At 39.8% G+C, this 18909-nt stretch overlaps 1 protein-coding gene across 1 annotated transcript; it reads right to left on the bottom strand.

Moving 5' to 3' along the window:
* Positions 1-8385: 8385 nt before the first annotated feature.
* On the bottom strand, positions 8386-18598 carry UBLCP1 (ubiquitin-like domain containing CTD phosphatase 1). The gene is made up of 10 exons (XM_010185036.1): positions 18405-18598; positions 17970-18061; positions 17483-17568; positions 17276-17391; positions 16094-16192; positions 15102-15139; positions 12772-12870; positions 12199-12315; positions 10735-10862; positions 8386-9409 (listed from the first exon to the last, which is right to left on the bottom strand). Exons 1-10 carry the CDS (start codon positions 18556-18558, stop codon positions 9382-9384), a joined length of 957 nt encoding a protein of 318 aa, XP_010183338.1. The 5' UTR covers positions 18559-18598; the 3' UTR covers positions 8386-9381.
* Between the last annotated feature and the right edge of the window lie 311 nt (positions 18599-18909).

Genomic DNA, 18909 nt, shown 5'->3' with positions numbered 1-18909 from the left:
ATATATATTTATTTATTTATATAGTTTAAACCCCTCTAATATGAGGTCAAATCATGATTCAAGAAGGCTGAGAAAGCTCAAAGAATAACAAATTTGTTTGAAAAATCAGCATCATGTTGTAATGCAGGGGACAAACAATTCCAGTGGACTAAATCCCAGTCCTTGTTTTGTTTGCAAGTCTGATAAGCCTTGGGTCATGTCATGCAAACATTCACCTGGTAATTCCAGGACCCTGGCAGATGCCATGGGTGCTGAGACAAAAATGTGATCTGACACCAGCCCTTACTCCTGTTTCTGCAGCGCTCTGCTTCTCCAGTCACACCAGTTGCACTGGTGTTGCAGCCTCCTGTTGGCATCAGTCCTGCCTTGACAGACAGCCCTGCACTCTGTCAGGGAGCTCAGGTGCCTTTGACATTACAGGTGTTGTGTCTCTTTGGATTTTTGGATGGTGGAAAAAAAAACAACAAAAAAATTAAACCAGGTGCTTTTGCAGGTACACGTTTGTTCCTCCCCATTTAGCTGAGCTCTGCCATACCCAGCGGCACCTCTGGGGCAGGTAGCAACTACCCACAGCTTGTTTTTAACATGAAATTTCATGTGCTTGGATAACTGCTCACTGCTCCAAAAATGTTGTCTGTTGTGATAACTTATTGCCAGCCCTGGTGCTATGCCGTGGGGAATGGTCTCTGCTCCGGAGTGAGCAGCAATGAGGCATTGGGTGGGCATCAGCAGAGCAGGGTAGGGAGATGTGGGTGGTGGCAAAAGAAAGCATTCACATCCCACCCATGGACAGACGGCAGTCGGCTCTCTGTAAGAGTACTGTGGGTGTCTGTGGGGAGCTCATCCTGGAGCTGTGAGGGAGTCACTCACTTTTATTTGGAAGCCTGACAGCAGGACATAAAGCAGCTCTCTCAAGAGTCAGGGGGAGGAGGGTGCTCCTGTTCCTCCTGTCTGGATATGGGACCTGTCCCTGGGTACAATGGGCGGTATTGAATTGACATTAGCAGGAACAGTTGGTCCTTCAGCAGTGCTGGAGACCAAGGAGCTTTCCAGCCCTCATGTGCAGGCTGTGAGGGAGGTGGGGTGACCCTGCCCTTTACCCGAGACCGACACCAGCACTCATGTTTGCAATCTCAGTTTTACTCTTCACTTCACTTTAACAATAGCTGTATCTGGAAGGTTTTTAAAACTAGGACTTTACTGCAGAGCTTCTTGGGAGGCTCTGCTGCTATTGCCATCACAGAAAGAACAGGTTGAGAGGTTGAGAGGGGTGGCAGGGAGCCTCTGTAGCAAAGACAATAACAGCTAATGTCCTGTGATATGCAGCCCATGCCCTGCTTCCTAATTTGATTTTTATGGTGGTCTTGTGGGAAAATATACTATGGAGGAAGTATTGATAAATTTCCTATACCTGTTCTGGGAAACAGAAGTCAACACAGGACAGGGATAAAGGAGAATGTAAGAAGCAGATAAAGCCGTGCATACCATGGAGAGGAGAGGAGAGCTTTGTGTGGGTGTACAGACAGCCCTTGGGCTGGAAAAGCTGTTTAATCAGCTGTTTAATCAGCTAAACCTGGAGGGGAAAGCACTGGCACAGCTGCATGTACCTTCATGCTACTGAAAATGTGAAAGTGTTTCCATTACCCAGATAGACTGAGGAACCTTGGTACTTCTTGCATAAAGTTAAATTCAGTCAGCTGAGTCTCTTGTGGGGCAGCAAAGATTGGCTGGGCCAACTTGTATGCAGTTCAAACATTCAGCTTTGACAGGTCAAACCTCACCTCCCCTTAAAAGCAGATCCATGCTGGTTAGACAGGAGGCCTGATGAGGTGTAATTAGAGATGAGCCTTAACCCTGCTCTTAGCAAATGAGTAGTCCTTGGTGGTGGCACTTTGTTAATGAGAATGACATGAAAAGCACTTGAGCTTCCCTGCCGTGCCATGGTGCTGTCACTGCAGTGTTGCTGCTGGGAAGGTGGTGGAAATATGAGGCCCAGAGGCGTTTCTTGTTTAAAAAAAGGGAGTGTGGGGTTTAGGGACAGGTATGGGGTTAATGAAAGGACATCTGGGGTAGGGGACAAGCCTTGTGGTAAAGCAGCGTGCCAGCAAGCAGGAAAGCTGGGCTTCCTGGGGCAGTCAGAGGTTCTCTATGCCTTCCCAGGCAGTGGTGGCCTCAAAGGGTTTTGCTAGATTTTCTCTGTGGTGGGTAGAAGTAAGTGGCTGCACCCAGCACTGAGACTGGGAATCAAAAGGAACAGAAACCTTCCTGAAGGTCAGCCCTAGGGGTTTTGTGGCTGTGGCCTTTCTCCAGTAACAGGAGAAGGTCTCAGACACTAGACATAGGGATGAAAGCAGACATGATGGTCATGGGGAGATGGGTGTCCATGGCACTCAGCTCTAGGACATGAGTATGGACCCCTCTGCCCATCTACTGCATCCCTGCAGCATGAGCAGGGGCTGAGGGGAGGCAGAACAGCACGGACCTGCAGACACCCCTCCACCTTGGCTCTGTGGCTTTCGGGGCACATCTGCCTTGTCTTGAGGAAGTCTGGTGCCCATATGTTTTATCACCACTTAGGAACAGCAGAAACAGCACTGATCTGTGGGTCAAGGAATGGTTTGGGCAAATATGCTTGCTGCTAGGCCCTCGTTGTAGGGCTGCAGAGACTGACTGAGACTTCGGCTGCGTGAACACCCTGCCCAGCGCTGTCCCTGCTGGGTGACACAAGGTCACGCTGCGCTGTCTCCCACCCCTGTAAAGCCGGTGCAATCCAGCCTGTGCATGTTAATTGGTTCTGGCAGAAACTTCAGCTCAAAAGCTCCTGTCTGGTTTCCTTACCAGGCTTTAGCACCTTGCTGCACTGTTTGTCCCATGCCTGGCCCAAGGCATCTGCTCAACCCTCTGGAAAGGCAAGGTGGGAGGGGGCTGTAAAGCTCAACTGATTCTTGTGGAAGATCTGTCAGTGCTGGAAACTGCCCACAGGCCTCAGTTTGCTCTGCTTACTGCCTAAATAGTCTGATAACAGTGCTGTTGCTGGTCTCTGGCTTGACTCAGGTTTCTTTGCAAGTAACACTGTGACTTTTTCCTTTCATAGCTTCTGGAATTGTCCCCTGCACTTCACTGAGTCAGGCTTTGTGTGTCTATAATTATCTGCATTGTCTACGTATCCATTAAGGGATTCTGTATGTTAATCTCACCAGATCTACTGCTCACTTTGATGTTTTCATCTTGCCGGCTGCCTGTAACCTCTGCATGTGATCTGCTGGGTTAACTGTGGGGCAAGCAGAGATGTGGACAGGCATTTCCCCCTGCCCATCTCTCCCTAACTCGCCCTCTTCTCTGACCCCCAGGGGTGTGGTTGGGCTCCCAGCACCTGGATGGGGTCTTTGGAAAAGCACCGAGCTGAGGGGCTCTCAGCATATGCGCTTCAACGCGTCTTTCCACACATCTGAGAGCAACAAGCGGTTCTGCATCAGTGATGTGAGTTTACCTGGACAACTGTTTTATGGCATCTCTAAGGGTAAAAGCAGACAGACTCTCATATAACTCAGTCAGGGATTGCTGTGATGAGTGCGTGACAAACCACGAATGCAGTTTTATCATCACAGTGCTGCGTGGGGATGCTTTTCAGTTCCATAAAACCGTATGTTACACAGTTTACTGCTTGCAGAACTAAATCTACCCAAACTTACTCAGTTTTGGGCTATCTAAAGTAAGTATCTTTTCAGGGGGTTGTTTGATATTTTGCAGTGAACCAACCAAATCCAATCATATCAGATTAAGGAAAAAACAAACCACTTCACGTTACTTAAATTCTCAAAATGTAGAAAGCAGAAATGCACGTACAAAATGCAGTAATCTTATTCTGTTTAAAAAAGTCAGAAATTCAATCTATTTGCCTGCTTTTTTCCAGCTGCATCCTCAAATTCAAACTGAACTAGCTTAATATTTTCTAAATGTGTTTATCTCAACTAATCTACTATTTTTGGGGTGGGGATAGTGATGAAATGTAATTGCAAACCCACCTGTGTCTGCAGCTCAATTTTCTTGTTTTCAAGTGTTAGACACAAATTATTTAGTTTTTGATTTGTTACCCTTTGTTATAGACAAAGCCTTTGCAGCATATCTGTTATGTCTGTCACATCTGTAAGGGACTAATCAGATTTAAAAAAATAAACCTGTATCACTTTATCATTTTCATCTCTGAGGCAATTCAATGCATTTTTCCCAAAATGTTAAGGAAACAACCAATATCCGTCATTAGGACAGCAGAGGGACCCAAAAGCCACTCTGGCATCAGTTGTGCTTGAAATTCTGCTCATGCCCACCTGCTAAACTGGTGCTTGCAGTATTCACCACTCTCAAATGCCGCATAGCCATGTATGGCACAAAATGTGGACTGAATATAGAAAGCAGAGTAGGAATCGGTAATCCTTGCAAAACACAACTCCAGAGCCATCTCCCCTTGCCCTAGGAAGCCGGTATCTTAGAAGGTTTTAATAAAACTTATTACATCGACATTATTCTTCCTGTGCCACCATTTGTTTCTAGTATGACCCAAACTAGGGATAAACACCGGAGGAACAAATTTTAGTGCTTATCAGTGGATCTCTTGGTTTGTAACCCATCGCTGAGGTACAAAGCTCATCAAAGCACTCACCCGTTACAATACCCCAGCACACGGCCTCCTATGGAGCCTGCAGGGTCCACTGTGTTTGTTCATTTATTATTTTAAAATTATTTTTCTGTAGACATTTCCCTCCAATAGGAAACACTTTAAACAACTTTTCTGACAGCCTGTGAATCGGCCACAATGCCCAGCTCTCTGGCTCTGGGGTCTGTGTTCAGGAAGAAGCTCAAAATCCAGGGGCTGATCTTGCAGGGAGCAGAACAGAGTATTAGCTTAGACTGCTGGAGATTGAAATACCCATCAAATCTGAAGGTTGAGATGCTTGGTTTGAGCGTTTGTATTGAGCTATTACTTCTTTGACTGATGCTCTGAGGAGAGTTTGACTTGCCCTCCTCTCTAAAGGAGCGTAAATAGTGAAGAACAAGGCTCTTGCTGTTAAATACCAAAGGCTTTAACAGCACAGGTGGAGATATTTAGTAGCTAAAAATCTGATGCAATAATCTTTAGTGTTTCAAAACACTGAAGTTAAAATCTTCCAGGGTGTTGCAAGGGAGGAGGGAGGGGACATCACTTGGCAACAGTGACCATGCAGGCTCTGGTCCAGGTCACCCAGACCCCTTACATACAGGAGCTGCAGCCAACTCTGGCCCCTGCCACAATGAAAACAAAAGCTGCTCTTTTTTTTGATATAGAAACACCTTGGAAAATGCTGCTGTGTGAGCAGAGTGGATGTGCAATTCCAACTAGATGATTAGAAGCAAAAAAACTACTTTCAATCAAGAGTTACTGACACATTTTTGTTGTTGTTGTTGTGCACACCACCACACCCATAGAGCAATAGACAATTTGAGAATGACCTCTCATTCACTTGTACCCATTATTTCTTAACAGAAAATGAACTGGTGGGAAAACTGTTTGCTAGAAGAGACATAGAAATTAATGGCACGGTGTTGTATGTGCCTGTGCTTGGCAAGGGAACATGCCAAGCTCTGCATAGGCTCCTGAGGACTAAACGAGCATTGAAGTGCTCGCAGTATCAAAGCAGCAGCATCAAAGGATCTCCAGAGATGAGCAAACTTCATAAATAAGCATAAATAATGAAGCCCAGGGATGTGTGAGAAAGCTCATCAGTACATAAATAGCTTATTTTGAAATCCTCTGTTATAAAACACCATCAGAACAGGGCTGATGGATGAATGGTGAGGTTGAGACCTTGTGAAATTATCGGAAAGCTAAAAGATAACAGGGGGTTCAACATTTCCTTTTTGCTTTTTCAATCTTTCCCCATCAATGCACCAGCCAAAGGACTTCATCAGCCACTCTACACTGGGTGCAGTGGTTGCCCAGGTTAACACCAGGTAGCCCCTGCCACAACTGCTGCAATGTCAATAGTGAAATGTCAGAGGATTCTGCCCTCTGACACCTCCTTTTCCAGCTTTTCTGGTTTTAAACAGCTTTAATGAATCAGAACTGTGTACTTTTCTTTACCCTCTGAAACACAGTTTTTACCTTGGCGTCATCTTACTGGTAGAAAGTGTTCAGCACTTCTCACATCAGTCTTAAATACATCCTGAACAGACAGAGTGGAAAATTGTCTTAAACCCTTTGGCATCCACTTGCTGTCAGTTGTGTGTCAAGTCAGGAATAAAAATTGGCAACTAGCTGTAGATATCACAGTCATGCAGCAGGATTCGTGGAGCTGAATTTGCAGTTCAGTTCTTGGCTTCAGCTGTCACTCCCTGTACCTCCAGTGATGAGCATTCATGCCACAGTGAGGCATTAGAGTTGTCAGATATCCAGAGCTTACAGAAATAACTTCATTTTTAAATGGACTGTCTCTTTTTGTATGAATAATCAGACAGAACAACATATAAAATACTTGACATGTACTGGGAGTCCAGTACAGTCTGACACAAAAATATTTGGAGTATTTCAGGCTACATTTAATGCTTCTCTGGAGTTTAGAACAGTAAATTATGAGCTCTATAATTAAGACACACGCTCCCTCTCTTTCATTATGCTTTAATCCTATTTCTTTTAACAGAGATTGTGAAAGCCATTGATCAAGTACTTCTCAGGGATGTCAATATAATCTACGAGTTAACAAAATGCTAACAGAGAACAAGGCACTAAACTCTGTGTTGATAGTCCTTCCCAAAGCTCAACTACACTTTAGAAATACAAGTCAAAACTGCCTTTCCTATCAAAAAGGAGAAACTAAACTCAGCAGGGGTGTTTTCCTCTGACCTTATGAGCAATAAATACATTCTTTTAGGGCTAAGCAGAGAAGAAGCCATTTATCCTTGCAGTTATACTAAATTCTGGTAGTTTGGCACAGAAGCATACTGTGTATATATCTTCATACCCTGAAGAGTCCAGGAGCATAAACACGAGACCTGAGCTGCTTTGGCCCAAGCCCAGCAGTGGTTAAAGGAGAGCATGCAGGCTTGACCACTGTGACCCACACTCAACCTCATGAGCACCTGAAGGACACGAGACCCTCTTAGCCTATTCCCTTTAGCATCCAACTATGGATTTGTTCATGAAGTTGTCCAACTCCTTTCTGAATCTGCTGGTGCCACCTGCCTCCAGAACAATCTGTGGGAATAAACTTCAGGAGATCACTACCTGCTGCTCTCAGTTTTAAGCCATTCTCCTATTTGTACGAGTGACCCCTCATTCTGGTATTGTGGGATTTGGTGGACATCAGTTTTGCATTTGCCTTATCCAAAGCTTCATGGTTTTATAAATCTGAATAATGTCTCAGATGAGTAAATCACTGCAGCATTTTTAGAAGATAGCCAGTAAAATACAGAGACTGTTTTTGCCAAAAAAACCCAACCAACCCCAATACCAAACAAAAACCCCAACCCCCCCCAAAAAAAAACCCTTGCAAGACTAATCCTCGAACATAACATATAAGGGAAACAACATTAGTTATAAAAGACATAACGACTTGTCAGCAACAGCTATGTTACGATCACATCCAGATCATACTGCCACATATTCCAGAGCAGCTTATAAAATACTTGAAAGGGGAGTGCACATCTACTTGAGATCAGCAAATACTCAGAAATTCTGGGATGAAATAAAAACATCAAGATTTTTTAAAATGTTCCTTCTATAAAGCAAAATAAAAGAGTATTGCTGTAAAACTCTGTATGCCAACATTGAGCACAAAGATATGGGTGCATGTTTAAATACATTCCCCTTGGTCCTACCCATGCTACTGCAGCCTTTCCAGGCAAAGGATCGCTGTTCTGCACCTGTACTGTGTGTAGATGAGTACTAAGCCTTCTAGGTCAGAAACCAGCTCAAGGAGACAAATCTTCAGAAATTCACTCTCAATACTTAACCTAAACCAAAGATTTTTATGCATCAGGTTTCTGGTTTACTAGTTTAAAGCACAGCTTGTGTTGGCACTAAACCACAAAGAGCAGTGGATAAGAAACTGTATATTTTCTGACAGGTCATTGAGCCGGAGCCTAACATGCCCATCTTAACAGCTCATTTGTGTCTGCTGTCCTGACATTCTGACATTTGCTGTCAAGGTTCCTTTCCTGGGCAGCCAGGCGCTTTACTATTCAACACCACTGCTCTAATCTGCAGCAGCACATACCAGTCTCTTACTTAACTACTGATGCAAAAATCTGTGTCTCTGGAATCCAAAGAAACACCCTCAAAAAACAAAACCAAGCTTATCAATGGCTTCTCTAGTATGCAAACTAGATATTTAAGACAGCACAGAACACAGATTATGAAAAAGGTATTTATTATTTACACAACTGCTATAGTTCCTTAAGAACAATATATACCATTTTTATTTGAAAGGGTCAGTCTTCTTTCAAATACATGAACTGCATAATGCACAAGTGTTGGTAATGCCAAACAGCAGTCACATCACACTTCTATAGTGCAGGCATAAGCAGCGCAAGTAAATGATATTTTAAGAACAGTATGGCTGAATATTGTATTTAAACACAGTGTTTGCACTTTGACAAGATTTAGCTAGAAGAGAACAAGGGTTTTGTTCATGCTTTGTTAGAAATGTGACTTTCCCATCTGAGGTTTAAACCCTTTATATGATATAAAAGAATTTTTCAGGCAGACTGCTTTTCACTCACCAAATAAGAGTGGGTTTCTCTCCCTCAAATTTTAATCTCTTGTTTTCCAGTAAACACTGCTTTATAGTACAAGTTCACACACTGGGATAAACTGGCCACAGAGGTGGTACTTTCCCATCTTACTGTCTTGCACAGAGAAACACTGACATACTAAATACATACCAAACTTAGACAACTTGTAATTTATAGACTTAAATACTGGAATGGGAGAGGGAGACTGTTTCTAAGATGGAGGGAACAGAGGGCTTATACAATTCATACAATGCCAAGGTTGGCTTCTTACTCAGCTTTTTTGGTCTAAGTATTTTTTTTTTCTAGTTTCAGAATGGTTTTGGTCTTTAATGGTTATGGTTGTACTTCGGCAGCAAAGGAGAGGGAAGTATTTTAAGTAGTAACACCAGAACTGAATGCAAGAAAAAGTAACTGACTTGTTTCTCCCACTTCGAGCTTATTGCTGTGATCTTTTAAAAAAAACCCACAACCAACCAGCTGGAAGACCAAGTATAGCAGTCGTTCTGGCATTGGATCCAGTGTCCAGCACTATTATACTCTAGCGTAAAAGCAAGGAAAAGTCCAATGATCTTAGTTATGTTCCCTTCAGTTCAGTGCCACACAATTCTATTAGCATTATTGTCCTTGCTTCTTTGAAAGATACCTGAAAGAAACAAAAGTACGGGTTTTCACAAAATAAGAGGTGGCGAAAACATATCCAGTACCTTTTATAAACAAGCATGAATCTGCTGTCTTTTCTCACTAGCAATCCCCCTATTTATAACCAAAAATTAGAAATGTGATCAATACTATTTATGATTTTCTTTGATTTCAACAGTCTTTCAATTACATGATGGGTTATCTTACAGCAATACAAAGTAATGTTTTTTGTTAGACCCTATTAGGTTTTTAAACAAAAGGGAGGAAGGAAATGCAAATGTGTTTTACTCTAAGAGGTTGAAAATGACATTGGTTGGAGAAGTAGCTATTATGTCCTTTAAGACAGAAAGGCCCATTAGTTATGGCACTCCTTCAAATAAATTCAGGACTTTAATAAACAGTCACTAAGCATAACCTGAACAGTCCTCCTCTGGTCTCTTTAGAGAATCCGAGTTACTCTAAAATGCTTGTTATCTGATCTCATAGTTCTCTTACCACTACAATTTGGCTGTGTGGTGACACTGAAATCTTTGCAAATACTCTCAAAAAATAAATCCAACCCATTTAACTGACGGTGTGAAATATCCAGTGAATTTCACCGCTTTTAAAGTTTAACATTTGACTTTCTGTTCTAATCAGAAAGAAGAAAGAAAAATGGCTCAAGTTTGCAAGGCTTTTCTTTTAAGCACTGAATGTTTTTCCAATACTATACTGCACACTTTTTTCACATGCATTAAAACTTCAAGCTGTTCCATTAAGAAGAATTTTGCCCAAACACTTCAGCTAATCATTTTCTAGCAAGAATTAGGTTGCTAACTGGTGCCCTAAGCATTTGGAAAACTCTTGTTCATAACACAGTAACTTACAGAGCTGATGAATGCTGTAATACCACACACATGGATAGTGCCTGAGAACCACACTGTAACAACCTGAACCTCTGAAGTAATTGCCAGAAAAGCTGCCTTGTAACAAAGGACCTGAGATCTGAACTGGCAGCCTAAATTTGTGAGGGTGGAGAGAGAGATTTCCAGGGAGCAGGTTCCTTGAAAAATTCTTTTCCCTCTAGGAAGCATAACTGCTTCACTGAGAACGATCACTAGTCCTGAATACTGGAGAAGCAGGGGAATAAAAGGTCCATTCCATCAAAATCTTACCATTTTAGGGAAGCAGCACAATCACTACAGCCTTATTAAAACCCTACTCCAACTTCATAACTGGAAGTGATGTCAATGCTCATCAGCTCATATGTTTCCAATCTTTGTACAGACAACCTCAAGCAAAACACAGTGAGGTCAGGGACAGAAGGAAGAATTTCGACTTTGTTCTTACCTTTCCCAATGTTTGTGATTCAGCTCCAAGAAGTCATCTAATTTTGCTATTTCTTTGAGGTATTGAGTGAGCTTTAGAAGCTCCTTGTCTTTATCCCGATTTAAATGTGCTTTCATAAAAGGCCTTATCTATACAAAATAAATAAATTGGGTATAATAATTTGCTCAAAGTAAAAAAAAATGCTTCCAATTCTTTTATTGTTTACCACCTAAGTAAACATTTTCAGTACTACACTAAATTATAATTTCTCTTAGGTAAGAGGAAGAAAAACCTTCTCCATTAGTGGCCACATCCAATTTGTGTTTTTATTTATGCAAACAGGACTGTAGGGTTTTTGCCTTCAATGCCCACGAGGATGAAATGTGTTTTGTCTTGCACTTCTTCAAGCCTTCCACTCCCAATCAGACAGAATGACAAAATGATCTGCAATGGACTGCCACATTTTCTAGCATCACTTCATAGCTATTTTTGCAGAAGACACGAGGGCTTTTCAGCTCTGCTTTGAGTTGTGTGGCATCACTGGAACCAGATGCTTTTTTTTTCAGCAAAAAGCATTTGACTAAAATCATAGCTTCTGTGAAAAGAGATGTCAGAAATAAAGCTTATCTGACAACTCCTTTAAGCTTGGCATACATTATACCTGTGCCTTGTTTTAGTGATTCAACGTTCTTGTCTGCAGTTCTCTTAACAACGTTTTGACAAACATCTTTCAAATCTGAGCTAGAGGGAGCTCTCTGGATAATCCTCTCCCAGCAAGATCTCTGATATTCCTCAGTCTCCAATTTAACATCATCTTGCTAGATCTCATCAGTTGCTGTCCTCTTCATATCGTAGATACTTTCAAAGAAACATTGTCTTGGATTTCTGTATTTCAAGACATCTTTTTTTTTTTTTAAGGAATTTATGAGGTTTCTTATAGATGATGGTACAGCAGTATGGTACTAATTTAAGTGCAGTCTTCTTATTCAGAATCAGCACTGACAATGGAGCAGGAACTGGCTGACAATTCTATAAAATGAAATATTTGCTGTTTGGCAGTCAAAATGATTTGAGGTATTAATTATTTCCCAGAACAGAAAGCTTGCTATTACGCTGGCATACGACCATGAAGTACAGCAGCTTGTTATTTGACTTATTTTCTGAATATGACTGCTCTTGAGATTGAACTTCACATATTTCAATGGTGACTGTCAGCAGTGTGCAGCTTGACTATGGCTTGCAGGTATAATTTAAGCAGAAATAGTAATTTCATTGATTTTGGTAGTCTCTTAAAAGCTCACAATAATGAAACAAAGTTTATTTAGTGCTACTATTAGGGAAATATTAGTCCAGACAACTAGCAACCTAAACAAAAAAAAATACAGTAAAATAAGCTATTCTTAACTAGCAAAAAAGAAGTATCAGAAAGTACTACTTGAAGTATAAGAAAAAGTAGTAATAAATGAAAATTCCAGTTAAAATTACCTTGAGTCCGTTTTGTGGATTCATTAGAAAGTTTCGGCCAATATCATCAAACATAATAGTATTTTTTTTGCTGTAATATTCTGAAAATTTTCCCCAGATAACACCAAGAGGCTTCACCTGCAAAAGTAACACATTCAAGGCACCTAAGGTAAATCGGATCATATGCAGGAGATGAAAATACCAGTCTATATGTACTTGAGTCCAAATTCAAATGGACACTTGTCTTCTTTAGCTGAAAATTTATCAGGTAGTTGGGCTTTCATAAACGAAGAGATGTGAAATAGTGTAATACACTAAATACCCCACACACTAAAGAAAACCTTTCTGTTGGTACTAAATTTTTTTCAAGTTATCTATTATTTGACTTGAAAGCAGTGTCATCCAAATGTACTACTCAAAACAAAATGTTAATAGAGAATTTCAGTAGAAAAAAAAATTATCTATGCTTCCAAGAGTCTTACAGTTTTCTTGCATGAAAACTGCAGCACAACTTTATTGGTAAGTATTTCAAAGGAGTATGGTAACTTGCCAGTTGAATGTAGAAAAAGATCAGGAAAAAAAACAGGTACTTGCATCTATTAGTCCTCTTCTAGGAGTGTGCACTGTTATCATGGCAGCACTGTCCAACATGAAAGTTATTTTGTAGTTTGCATTGGTACTCACTCCAAGCTCCTGCATCACAAAAATTTATTATTAAAGCTTCTGACAGTTTTACTGCTGTACAAGTGAAACCACAATTATAATACATCGTTTGTCAAAGAGCGAGCTGCTGAGGATTACCAGAGACACACTAAAAATAGATAGCTGGGGAGTTCTGTTTTTTTTGTTGTTTTTGTTTTTGTTTGAATCCAGTCAGAATCATAAAAGTGCACCATTCTGCCAAGAGAAAAAAAGCTGATAGGGTTTTATTTCTGCAGTGTTTACTATCAGAAACTTATCAACTGATGTCAGCATAAAATCAGAGCAATTTTGCAGAAATGGCAAAATACAGAGGTCTTGGTCATACTTTCTTGCATAATCTTTGACAAGTTCTATATGCCTCAACTTTACTCAATATCTATAGCAAGGATAGCAACTGTGTACTGTCTGCTATTTGTTCCTCCCAATAAGTTGCAAAAAATCACAGCTCAATCAAAGATCATCATTACCCTTTCATCCTATACACGTACAAGGGAGCCACTGTTAGTCAGAAACCTGTCGGTTTGCACTTTAAAGACTCGGTAACTCCTGAAATAAAGACTAAGGAAAACTCATCCTTTTTAGAAAAAAACAAAACAAAACTTTAACTAGATGAGAGAGCATAATTTCAATTTCAAATCCTTTACAAAGCTAGAAAGTAACAGTAAAATCTGCTGACACGTTATAACATTGATACTGCTAACTTAATTTCTGGTGTGTGCAACAGCAGTAATATGCAAAGCTACACAACAAGGGGAAAACACTCATTGCAGCAGTTTTCTTGCAGCTACCCAGCCACACTTAAATGATTTGCTTTTACATTAAAAAGTGAATCTTGCAAATGAAAAGCACTACCTACCTGGGTCAGTGTCCTGTTACACTAAAAAAACTAGCTGCTCTAGACTGTCTGAATTCCAAGCATAAACAGATGGTAAATGAGAGATTAAATTTGGTTATCTGATACTCCCTTCTTTTTAATGCTATTCCTGCCTTATAGTTTAAAACAAAAACTTCAATACCAAGTATTGCTGGGATCATTGTTCCCTGACAAAAAGTGAAAATTTTAGGGGTGAGCATCCCTGGTGCTATCAGTTTAAGGAGAAACAGCAGTGGGCAACTGGTGGTAGGAACCTCAACTGATCAAGGTCCTGGAGTGGGCATAGAAAGGTTGTGACTCAGTAACATACGATAGGGCTGGAAAGGTGACCGATGCATGGGAAACAGCCCAATTTTGAACAATGATTTTCCACTATATTGGATCGTAGCAGTACACTAACAGACACAACATAAAGGGAGATATAACTCTGCCACAAGAAGTGGAATGTTTGCATCAACAGTGATTTTACTTCCACTAACTCCATAGTTCTGATTAAAGGTTCTCATTTCCAAGATCACTCTGAGGCATTTTTGTTTATGAAAATTGTAGCAATTCATTATTTTGAGGAAGAGAACACTGGAAAATTTGCTTTGCTCGGCTCTGTTAAAACCTGAAAAAAATGGTTAGTCTATAATAAAGAGTGGAGATAAAAAAGCTTAAATCTGGAGAAGTTTTCCCTGAAATGGAAACAAGCTTTGATTTATAAGCATAAAAAACCCCAACACACCAACCAAACATACAGCAATTGTTAGTAAGCTTATTAGATTTAGAGCTAAGCCTGACTGTAAATATGTTTACCACTAGGTCAGCTGTGCAAAGTTGGCTGGTTGCCTGACTTAGGTACGGAAGAAATTAGGATTGAAAAAAGAACTCTTATGGATGTTTAATAAGGCAGAGGAAGCAACAGAACCACGCAGCTGCAAGAGGAACAAGATAACTATGAGAAGAGTTTCCTCTTGATAACCTATTCTAGCATGCCACATCTGTTCGCTCCTTTAAAAATAAAAAAAATACTACACCTAAAGACTAGAACTCTATAATTAGAGGTAAGATAAAAGCAACTGTGAAGGCTGCGTGACTAATCTAAGTTTCACCAGGTATTGACTTGTGTTTAGTTCTGCTAAATTTAGCACCTACTGCTGATTGTTTGTGTGGAAGTCTAAAATTAGATTTAATCTAGTTTTGTGACAAAGATAGTTTGAAGTGACTATGAAGATTTAAAAAACCTGGGTTTTGATTCATACAACCTTCCCAGTTACTAACCCACTCTGTAATGCTGAGCATGAGTCCAACTACACAAACAGCTATCCAGACTCGAAACAAATTACACAATTTCAGAACAACTTACTTTCATTTTAGCTTCAATCCACTTCATGTTGGTAGCAGCTGAAACAAAAGGGAGAAAACAGAAAGAAAACAAGTCATTGACAGGCAAAAAAAGAAACAAGCCAAGAAACTGTTCACTTAAAATATCAAATTTTTATGTAGAATTTAATCCTTGTTATAGCTTTTAGGGCTCACTGCATTGAAGACATTCTTCCTTTGTGGAAGTCGATTTTTTTTTTTTTGGAAAAGCTTACTTTTTTAAATGAACAACTAGATGAAGCACTGCGTGCATGTAACCATTTTCTAGACCAGTTGTTACTGAACTACAGTCAGCATGACCCTAAGAAGTGGGATACATCTTCTTTGAGGAACCATACTGCCTGTGTAGGATTTCCTCCTGGAAGCAATGATAAGAATACACAAGGCCTGGAAAGGACAAAGTGTAAGCATTGCCCACTGATGCATGGAAACATTGTTCCAGACTATGAAAGCTACATTTTGTAATACAGTTAATATGGTTTAAACTCTGCAGTGGTTAAAGTCTGTTCTCCAGCTGTTGGACAGGAAATGAAACAGCATGCAAAGGCAAACGGTCAACCACCCGTGTAGACAGGAGTTTGGTTCATTTGGCAGTTGACTACTTATTGTCTGGATTGAGATTATTTGTAAAGATAGGTGTTAAACAGTGTTTGAATGTTGATTATACAATTTTGTTACTTCAAGCGCTTGTTTGTTTGTACAAAGTAACATTCAGTAAAGGGATGTTGAGCTTTATACTGTGGTTAGATCCATTCATGTGAGCAATATGTGGTGGTTTTTCACATAAGAATTACAGTTTTTCTAAAATAGCTCTAACAGCTGTGTGAACACTGCTGCTGAATGTATTACAGTTAAGCATTCATGTATTGTTTTAGATCTTGTGTTTCCCACTAAAAATATAGATAAAAGCCTCCCACCTGGAGTCTCTGAATGACAATTCACAATAAAGTCTTAAGTATTGAGTATAAAACTTACACCAAATTACAATATCATAGTCCTCATATGCAGATGTCAGGAATTCATGAAGGTATGGCCTCATCAGTTCTACCCCAGTTTCAGCACATGATCTGTGGTCTAAAAAGAATATGAGAGATAAGCAATTCATTATTAATGTTTAATTTAAGTTATTAAAGTTCAGTCTGACTTTTCTGTCTCTCCAGACACCTGAAGAGTTTCATGAGGAAAGCACTGGGGCACTTTAAAAACACGAATTAGTTCATAGCAAACTACCATTCCCATGTTAAAGGTAAAGAGAAGAAGCAGAGGGGACATTTAACTGTTGATCCTTACAGGTATTTGAGGGCTTAGCTAATAATTAAATCAGGTATCTATGGGCTGCGATATCTTTCAAGAGTTAGGCCAAATAGTTCATCTGGGCACCACAGCAAATTTCTAACAGCCCAGATATGAAACAGATTCCTTCAACCCTAGTCCAGTTAATTTTGTGAACATACACCAAGCTTATTTCAGATACACAAATGTTCCCTGTTCCAATCAGAAAACTGCTGGCAAATTCTGTGGGCAGAAGACCTCTAAATAAAAATCTTCAATGCTGTAATAGGTTGAATTTTGATCTCAGATTGTAAACAAATCTCATCAAAAAGGAAAACTAAGGAAAAGAAATAAGGCAAGCTATCATTTACTGCTTATAGTCAAGCTGCCATGACACACCTACATCCCACAAAATTAAGTCCGAAGTAAAATTCTGGCTTCCAAGAAAACCAGTCCAGCATAATTTTCAAGTAGAACGTGTTTTCGTGCATGTTAAGTAATGATCTGGAAATAAAATTTGAAGATATTCTCCCACACCCCTCCAAAAGTGGACTCAATCCGGTACAGACTAAGATCATAATTATACAGTACCTTGCCTTGCCACTGCAATGTCTAAGGTACAAGTTGGTCAAGAGAAAGATCATGTCTTCTTGCAGAAAGTAAATAGTTGCTGCACTAAAATCACCAATATGCGACACTTTAAAAGCTCAGTGCTTTTTAAAATATGAACAGAAGACCCCAAAATATTATAAAGCAGAAGTTGTATAGTACAACACATACCGAAGTTACTGAAGTAGATTTGTAAAGCAAAAATTAAGAAACGTACACTGGCAAATAAGCTGACCTCTTAAACAAACAGAAAACACAGGTTGCATAAAATCTCACCAAATAGTGTATAGTCAACATCTAGCACCAGCAGCTTTTTTCCTTCTCTAGGAGGATTCAGAATTTCCACTTTGTATTCTTTAACTCTGCGGGAAATTTTTAGTAGATTTTCTTCCCTAATGTAACAGTGCAAAAAGTTACAGTTAATTAAAATGCATACTGTACATTCAGTAACAGGACTGTTTTTTAATAGCTAAAACTCCTAACCTATTTTCTACTTCCACAACTTCCTCTTCAATATCAAAGTCATTGATAACATCATCGTTATCTGGAGGCGGCCCAAGGACATCTTCCTGGAGGAATAATAATAAAAGATAACTATGATCACTGAAGGAAAATAACAATGGATATAAAGTTTCTGTTACTGCATATTATAGGGAAAAAATACTGTTTGACCAAAATTATTTCACTTTACTAGTGAAAAGAACTACTAAAGTATACCAATGATTGTTCAGAATTGAGAAGTCAGCGAATATCACAATAGGTTTGTACTTAAAGTCCAGAACAATACAGGAGTTTAATGAACACACTGCTATCAGAGTTCTGCAGAAAAGCTTACTTCTCATAGAAAAGGAAACATGAACAGAAATCTACTGTACTACTGTTTTTTCAAATATTCAAAATTTAAAATAATAATTAGGAGACATATAAGCATTTTTTCCTGTTTAAGCTAACAAACAAGTAAAATATTTACCAAACTCTCTTCACGAGTGCCCATCATCATAATTTTAGTATTTGGTTTCAACTTGAGAGCTCCAAGCTTAACATCATCATCTGCAGGTTTGCCTATAATGCAAGCAGATTATTTTCTTCTTTTACTGGGGTAGAGAGATTTTTGAAAAATGTCAATATATTTCAGGTTTAATTGAAATAAACTACCCGTCAAACACTAGAATACCCCAAGTCGTATTACTGTCCTCCTTCACATACAGATACATTGCCTGTCTGGCTAGCAGCAACTTAACCTTTAATCATATCCAGTGATGTATAAAATTCCTACATTCCTTCAAAAGCTACATCTGGGAGGTAGACGCCCTGCTAGTATACACATCCTGGCCAGGTTTAAAGGATGTTTGTCCATAAACATAACAAATAATAAACATAACAAATAATAAACACGAGTCGTTACCCTTCATTTTAAGTCCAAGGAGTTTTTGACGCTCTGGTAACACTCCAGTAAGGCCTTTAAGCGACTGCTTCAGATCCAACACTGTGTCTTCTTCCGATAGCGAGGTTATCGTATACTCCTGTCCACCCCATTTTATTATAAGAGAGAGAGACATCCTTGAAGCATATGTTCAGTTTTATTTTCTGAAAAATCTGCTGCAGGAGAAAAAGACAATGATCATGTAAGAAGAAATAGGAGAACTGCTCTTTTCAGAAGACAAACCATCCAATCTGTTTAAAGCATTTTTGATTTTTGTTTACATTGTAATATACATCAAAGAGCTGTTTGTTTTGCATAAACAAATGTTGATAAAATGTTGAAACTAAGGGAGAAAGAACAGCACTAAAACTGGGGCTCCAAGTTCCACCTCAGTGTATTTCCCAATGTCACATTCGCCGGCTGCTCCAGCATGTGCTCATCTGCTGCGTGCTCTGTGCAGGTCCAGCCTCCTCACTGCACAACCAGC

Source organism: Mesitornis unicolor, unplaced genomic scaffold (assembly GCF_000695765.1).
Source record: "Mesitornis unicolor isolate BGI_N332 unplaced genomic scaffold, ASM69576v1 scaffold7375, whole genome shotgun sequence".
Classification (NCBI taxonomy): domain Eukaryota; kingdom Metazoa; phylum Chordata; class Aves; order Mesitornithiformes; family Mesitornithidae; genus Mesitornis; species Mesitornis unicolor.
Note: the sequence above shows the minus strand (reverse complement) of the source record. Positions and strands in the feature narration are given on the sequence as shown.

Excerpts from the sequence above, each read along its gene's own strand:
- UBLCP1 (XM_010185036.1), bottom strand. The coding sequence starts at position 18,558 with ATGTCTCTCTCTCTTATAATAAAATGGGGTGGACAGGAGTATACGATA. Across the intron at positions 17,569-17,969 it reads GCACTCGTGAAGAGAGTTTG|GAAGATGTCCTTGGGCCGCC; the intron begins GTAAATATTTTA and ends TTATTCCTCCAG. Across the intron at positions 12,316-12,771 it reads CTAGAAGAGGACTAATAGAT|GTGAAGCCTCTTGGTGTTAT; the intron begins GCAAGTACCTGT and ends TTACTTTTGCAG.